The 8,143-nt window shown below is 45.2% G+C and overlaps 1 protein-coding gene across 1 annotated transcript; it reads left to right on the forward strand.

Annotated features, from left to right (window-relative positions):
- The first annotated feature begins 6,148 nt into the window (after nucleotides 1-6,148).
- LOC124798983 (CASP-like protein 4A1) lies at nucleotides 6,149-6,559 on the forward strand. The gene has a single exon (XM_047262519.1). It carries the CDS (start codon nucleotides 6,149-6,151, stop codon nucleotides 6,557-6,559), a length of 411 nt encoding a protein of 136 aa, XP_047118475.1.
- Nucleotides 6,560-8,143: the final 1,584 nt, after the last annotated feature.

An 8,143-nucleotide genomic window follows, 5' to 3' on the forward strand; every position in this document is an offset into this window, starting at 1 on the left:
TCAGCGTTACTTTGTCAGAGAATTTGTGACAGACCGCGTACTACCTCCTGTTCTTCAAAGATGCGGTAATGTATTAATGTGTTACGAGAGTCATACTAAATGTCATGTGGATCGATTGAAGAAAGGAAAGGGAAGAGAGAAAAAAATTTAATTCGTCGTGGAGAAAACCTGGTCACGAACGTAAACTTTGCTCTTCGCTAATGTGACACCAGTTTTTCAGCACCTGGTTAACACTCTTCGCGTATAAATGGCTGTAACCCTATTTCACCTGATTATCATTTATATTTCTGTTGTGGCACATTTCTTTAATTTGTGCCTTAAGCCGCACATCGTTAAGTAATTTGCGAAGAGTAGAAGCAGTTAAATACGAATTAATTTCCTGCCAATGAGACATAATACCAATTATGAACTTGCATCAGGTACAGTGTAAACATCTAAACTTCACATATTGACTACTTAGATTCGTTAACGTACGTTTCATATATTTTTGTGACCTGAAATGCATTACATTGTGAACTGACACTGGCGATCTAATGCTTTTGCAAGATCAGTGACGTTATTTAGTTTTCTTTGTCTCGTTCTGATTCACACACAATAAGCAATTTTTGCCCTTTACCACTGACAATATTTTATGTCAATGTGACACTGGTAGGCATTTACTTATTCCACTATCTTGTTTTGGCGCGTCAGTAGTGATGTATGTTAAGTGTGGACTTGTTCCTTGTTTCTGTTAATTTTGCACTGAGTAAAACATAATTTCTTCTTTCGCACTCGTATCCATATGAGTGGATCGGTGTGCTTACGCTATGATGTGTGGATTTCCCTTTATGCACTGTAAAACGTACGGTGTATCTGGAAAGTAATGTCAATCACTTTCAAGTAATCCTCTCTTGTGCCAATATTTAGCAATTTAGCAGCACCACTTCCCAGGCGATTCAATCACATCCAAGTCGTCCATTCCGTCTAATCAGAGACGGAAAAACAGTAGGCAATTGTTCTCTGTGTTCTTTTATTTTTTATTTATTTATTCTTTTTGATTGTCGGTGCCGGCCGGAGTGGCCGTGCGTTTCTAGGCGCCACAGTCTGGAGCCGAGCGACCGCTACGGTCACAGGTTCGAATCCTGCCTCGGGCATGGATGTGTGTGATGTCCTTAGGTTAGTTACGTTTAATTGGTTCTAAGTTCTGGGATGCTGACGATCTCAGAAGTTAAGTCGCATAGTGCTCAGAGCCATTTGATTGTCGGTGACACTGATATGGAGTGCAGTTACATGGAAATTACAGTCTTTTAGGTGGGGATCGATGTGCAGGCAACCTAATTTAGTCCTCTCATATCTTGCAGGCACTTATCGCTGTGTGGACTGCCGATGTGGTTCCAACCAGTCACGAAAGGTTTTCGGGTGGGTTCGTGCGCTACTTATTTTTCGTTGTTCGGTATAAAAGGGCGAGCCCACATCGGAAGTTTCTCAAATAATCAACTTAAGTAGATATCTGAGGTGATACGAAATATCGGGAAAAAAATGGTTCAAATGGCTCTGAGCACTTAACTTCTGAGGTCATAAGTCCCCTAGAACTTAGAACTACTTAAACCTAACTACCCTAAGGACATCACACACATCCATGTCCGAGGAAGGATTCGAACCTGCGACCGTAGCGGTCGCAGACTGTAGTGCCTAGAACCAATCGGCCACTTCGGAAGGCCGGAAAAAGAAACAAAAACTTTGCATAATGATTGTAATGTGCAAAGCAAAAGACCTACTGCTCAATTTCAACACGCCGTTAGTGTTGCCACCATACGAGGTGCATTCAAGTTGTAAGGCCTCCGATTTTTTTTTTCTAATTAACTACTCACCCGAAATCTATGAAACTGGCGTTACTTCTCGACGTAATTGTCCTGCAGACGTACACATTTTTCACAACGCTGACGCCATGATTCCATGGCAGCGGCGAAGGCTTCTTTAGGAGTCTGTTTTGACCACTGGAAAATCGCTGAGGCAATAGCAGCACGGCTGGTGAATGTGCGGCCACGGAGAGTGTCTTTCATTGTTGGAAAAAGCCAAAAGTCAATAGGAGCCAGATCAGGTGAGTAGGGAGCATGAGGAATCACGTCAAAGTTGTTATCACGAAGAAACTGTTGCGTAACGTTAGCTCGATGTGCGGGTGCGTTGTCTTGGTGAAACAGCACACGCGCAGCCCTTCCCGGACGTTTTTGTTGCAGTGCAGGAAGGAATTTGTTCTTCAAAACATTTTCGTAGGATGCACCTGTTACCGTAGTGCCCTTTGGAACGCAATGGGTAAGGATTACACCCTCGCTGTCCCAGAACATGGACACCATCTTTTTTCAGCACTGGCGGTTACCCGAAATTTTTTTGGTGGCGGTGAATCTGTGTGCTTCCATTGAGCTGACTGGCGCTTTGTTTCTGGATTGAAAAATGGCATCCATGTCTCATCCATTGTCACAACCGACGAAAAGAAAGTCCCATTCCTGCTGTCGTTGCGCGTCAACATTGCTTGGCAACATGCTACACGGGCAGCCATGTGGTCGTCCGTCAGCATTCGTGGCACCCACCTGGAATGACACTTTTGGCATTTTCAGGTCGTCATGCAGGATTGTGTGCACAGAACCCACAGAAACGCCAACTCTGGAGGCGATCTGTTCAACAGTCATTCGGCGATCCCCCAAAACAATTCTCTCCACTTTCTCGATGATGTCGTCAGACCGGCTTGCGCGAGCCTGAGGTTGTTTCGGTTTCTTGTCACACGATGTTCTGCCTTCATTAAACTGTCGCACCCACGAACGCACTTTCGACACATCCATAACTCCATCACCACATGTATCCTTCAACTGTCGATGAATTTCAATTGGTTTGACACCAGGCAAATTCAGAAAACGAATGATTGCACGCTGTTCAAGTAAGGAAAACATCGCCATTTTAAGTATTTATAACAGTTCTCATTCTCGCCGCTGGCGGTAAAATTTCATCTGCCGTACGGTGCTGCCATCTCTGGGACGTATTGACAATGAACGCAGACTCATTTTAAAACAATGCGCATGTTTCTATCTCTTTCCAGTCCGGAGAAAAAAAATCGGAGGCCTTAGAACTTGAATGCACCTCGTACTATTTATTAGAATTGGATAATCTTAAACTGTGGCACCCATCACTATTAGTAACAGTTCTAATTCACTAATAAATGTCCACAAATGTCCACCTTAAGCAGAGGAAGATTCTTTTATTGTGCTGGTTGCTTTTAACCCCAGTCTTGTAACATCAAAAAAGTTCTTCCTCGGAATTATAAAATCTCTTTAGAGTCTATTGATCATTTGCAAAATTTCAAGTGACATGAAGGCCAATTTCCAGTATGTCTCAGCGTATCAAAATAGAATTCGAGAAGCCTCACATACTATAGATTCTTTTTGTATGCAAATTATGTTTATAATCTACTGGTTGAATCGGGTTGGCAAGGGGATAGGAATGCTAAAAATAAATAAAAACGAAAATAGCTACAAAAAGGTCAAAACCAAAAGCAAACAGAATGTAGCTCATATACATACCGAAAGATTGCATTTTAATCAGACATTAGACGTGAATTTCATGTTTTGATTAATTAATGATACGTATTTCGAATGAAACTAATACCCTGTATCGTGATATTTCGACCTTGTATATCGACTGTGATACTTTAGTTGTTTCAAAATGCTTTCGAACAAAATAACCAAAAGTGAGTTGAACAGTGCGCTCATTGCAGGCGATGCAGAATTAGTTCACGGAAGGCATCCACCCACAAAACCCATTACATCACTTCGAATAACATGCTGACGAGAATTTCTAAAAGAGAAATCAAATGCGACAATTTGAATTACACGAAGTAAGCCATAACCTAAGTACAACTAGAAAGATCCATATGGGAAGAAGCAGGTAATTTAACACACAAACTGGGTTGGGTTGGGGAGATACTGCTCTTCATTAGATGCCAGAATACTTACTGAGTGCTGGTAACCAAAACCTGTCGCACAGTTCTATTGAATTTCTCTCATTTTTCGTAAATCAAACACCGAATCCAAGTGCTGGATCTGTAACTAGTCGATTGCTTCAGAAGGAAGGCCCTTTTCTTATTTTAACCGTAATTTTCACGCTACAAAAGTTGGTTCGTGTCGTACCTTAGCAGATACTTTAGCTACAGATTTAAAAATCTGCCAGATCACCTGATACTCAGAGTGAGCCGCGCGGATTGGATGCGCTGTTAGAGGCACCAAGTCAGGGACTGCGCGATGCCTTCCGCCGGAGGTTCGAGTCCTCCCTCGGGCATGTGTGTGTGTGTGTGTGTGTGTGTGTGTGTGTGTGTGTGTGTGTGAGTTGTTCTTAGCATAAGGTAGTATAAGTTAGTTTAAGTAGTGTGTAAGTCTAGGGACCGATGACCTCAGCAGTTTGGTCCGTATGGAATTCACACACATTCGAACATTTTTGAACACAGAGCGGCCTGAGGACAGTGTAATGTAAAAGAGATAGGCCTATCGATTGCAAATACACACATCAAAAAAAGTTTTTCATGACCTCGGTTCCGAGACTTTCGGAACCTGTACAGAAAGTTGGATTAGAGATCAAGATAAACATCATTTCCGCCCTTTTTATTGCCCATGAAAACCACACATTGCATATTGTACCACCATACAGCGAGACCTTCAGAGGTGGTGGTACTGATTGCTGTACACACCGGTACCTATAATACTCAGTAGCACGTCCTCTTGCATTGATGCATGCCTGTATTCGTCGTGGCATGTTATCCACAAATTCATCAAGACCACTCCTCAACGTCGATTCGGCGCAGATCCCTGAGAGTGGTCATCCATAAACAGCCCTTTCCAATCTATTCCAGGCATGTTCGATAGTGATCATGTCTGGATAATATGCTGGCCACTCTAGTCTAGCGATGTCGTTATCCTGAAGGAATTCATTCACAAGATGTGCACGATGGGGGCGCGAATTGTCGTCCATGAAGACGAATGCCTCGCCAATAAGCTGCCGATATGGTTGCACTACCGTCGGAGGATGGCATTCACGAATCGTACAGCCGTTACGGCGCCTTTCATGACCACCAGTGGCTTACGTCGGCCGCACATAATGCCACCCCGAAATAGCAGGGGACCTCCAACTTGCTGGACAGTGTGTCTAAGGCGTTCAGCCTGACCGTGTTGCCTCTAAACATGTCCTCGACGATTGTCTGGTTGAAGGTACATGCGACACTCACCGGTGAAGAGAACGTGATGCCAACCCTGAGCGTTCCATTCGACATGTTGTTGGGCCCATCTGTACCGCGCTGCATGGTGTCACGGTTGCAAGACTGACCTCGCCGTGAACGTCGTGAGTGAAGTTGCGCATTATGCAGCTTGCAGCTTATTGCGCACAGTTTGAGTCGTAACACGACGCCCTGTGGCTGTACGAAAAGCATTATTGAACATGGTGGCGTTGCTGTCAGGGTTCCTTCGAGCCAAAATCCGTAGGTAAAGGTCATCCACTGCACTAGTAGCCCTTGGGCAGCCTGAGCGAGGCATGCTTTCGACAGTTCCTGTATCTCTGTATCTACCTCCATATGTGAACAACGACGCTTTGGTTCACTCCGAGACGCCTGGACACTTCCCTTATTGAGAGCTCTTCCTGGCACAAAGTAACAATGTCGACGCGATCGAACCGCGGTATTGACCGTTTAGGCACGGTTGAACTACCTCCTTCCTGGTGGAATTGCTGGAACTGATCGGCTGTCGGACTCCTTCCGTCTAATAATCGCTGCTCATGCATGGTTGTTTACATCTTTGGGCAGGTTTAGTGATATCTCTGAACAAAGGGTCTGTGCCTGTGATACTGTATCAGGAGTCTACGTCTGTCTTCAGGAGTTCTGGGAACCGGGGTGATGTAAAACTTTTTTTGATGTTTGTAAAATAAGACGTAGGCACGTAGGTCTTATAATAAAGCTGAAGATATCATCCCCACTAAATGCAGAAACGGATATCGTCCCATGATCTATCGGAAGATGGATACACGGATGCTTAACACATTTGGATGCGACTACCAATCGCCAGAGTTGAGTTATCTAAATGCGCTATTTTGGACTGGGGCGTTGTGTTCAGTGTGAACACAGTATTTTTTTAAACATATGTTGCTGCAGCCAGCTGCTTGCTTCCGATGGCTTCCCCCACAGCGAGCCGTACTGCGCCGCCCTCGGAGCGGCGGCGGGAGCGAGTGCAGACGGTACGGTAAAGATGGCGGGCCGTGCCGGGCCCGGGCGCGCAGGTTCCTTATCGCGCAGAGATTGAGGCAGCAGCCCGCAGCGCAGCCGGCGCTTATCGCGGCCCGCCAGCCGGCGCCGCCCCCGCTGCCCCCGCCGCCCCGCCCGCTATCACCCGCTCGCATCCATCTCCCGGCCCTGCCCTGCCCTTGCCCGATTAACGCGTACAGTCGGTCGCACCCGCGCCGCGCCCAGCTACCAGCACCCACAGCACAGAGCCCGAGACGCCGCACGCCGAATTACACCGCCTGTATAGCACGCGGCCGACCCAGCGCGTAGCAGCACTTTCATATATCTGTAACCAGTCACGAGACTGTACGGCACAGCCTCAATTTCGGCCGTGTGACCAACGGGGAGAGCGGTGGAGATATTGTTAGTATGCGATGACGTCACAGAGGCTGTAGCAGCTTGTGTGTACAAAGAGAATGCAGAGCTGGAGCGGTAACATTCTTATAAAACAACAAAAACTCAGAATGTTTAACCGAAGTAAAAGACACCCCCCCTCCCCCCCCCCCCCCACACACAAAAAGAAGGCTTTGACACAAGTACAAAGTTTAGCCATAAAGTCTTAATGAACACATCGAGAAAATATAGTTACGCTGTCAACATATTTGTTTTGCTCTTGGAGTATTCACATCCCTCTGTCACGCCACTGTAACATGCCACTAGTAGCAACTAACGCATGACGGTGCCTTCCATTGAGACAGTGGAGTGTAGCGCTGTATTTCGTTGCCTGCATTTGAAGGAGAACAACACTACAACAATTCATGCTGGACCATACAGTGCAGGCCTTCACGGTGGGTATATTCGATTTTCGTGATTTTCGTTTCATGTGCATTAGACCGTGCACCAAGGCACATTTCTCTACCTAACGTTTCGTCTTCCAATGCTGGAGACTTCTTCACAGGCTATAACGACTCAGAAATCAGTTACAATCTCAAACAAACTCAGCAAGCCACGCAGCGGTCCGTTCGCGACGTCCTCATACCGCCGCCTAACGCCGCGATATAGCGACGAAATGTATATTCAGTTCGAAAGCCGTACAATGCAGAAGCGGTGATATGTCAATCAGACAAAATCACCGTTAGCGTTGAGGCAATCATCCCAACGACGCACCACGTTGAACGTACCCGTTTCCTGATGTGTGAAGAAGACCGTAACTGCCTGCTGCTTGTCGGACAGTGTACTGTGTTATGCCACTTTGCCGGCCGGGGTGGCCATTTTCTTTTATGCCACTTTGATCTACGTAGAGTGGCGAGGCAAGACTCAACTGTAATTTGTATACTGACATTACCCCTGCCTTCAAGACTACACACTTCGTTCCAGTACTAATGCAAATCGTCAAATTTTAGTGCAAGATGTTTAATTGTGTGAATTTAATAGGTACTGTGCACAAACTACGCATCCGACTAAAACAGAAGTACACAGGTTGCATGCCTATATTACATCATACACACTCTGTCAATACTACACTCGTCAATAGTATCGCAATGCATTGAAGTGCTGAATGGTCAACACACTTCAATGTGCCGTAATGTGGGTTGATATTGACTACAACAGTTCAACAACTCTTAGTAAAATTACGTGCATTACAACCCGTAACTTGTGCCGACTACGGCGTTATTATTCACAACTTAAATGAATAAAACCTCTTAATTGCAGCAAATAACTTTATAGCCCGAAATAGCAATAGCTATAGCTATCGCTGGTTATTTACGTTATTCACGATAACGATCGGAGTAGTTTACTACGGGAAAATCTTTCACTCTCTACTATAAAAAAAAAAAATCACCTGTAAACGCGTAAAAAATATTTTCCGTGATCGACGTTTCAATAACTTACGGAAAATCTCAATTTCGTACA

The sequence above is a fragment of the Schistocerca piceifrons genome, chromosome 5, assembly GCF_021461385.2.
Source record: "Schistocerca piceifrons isolate TAMUIC-IGC-003096 chromosome 5, iqSchPice1.1, whole genome shotgun sequence".
Taxonomy (NCBI): domain Eukaryota; kingdom Metazoa; phylum Arthropoda; class Insecta; order Orthoptera; family Acrididae; genus Schistocerca; species Schistocerca piceifrons.

Coding starts and splice junctions, on each gene's coding strand:
- LOC124798983 (XM_047262519.1), top strand. CDS start 6,149: ATGTTGCTGCAGCCAGCTGCTTGCTTCCGATGGCTTCCCCCACAGCGA.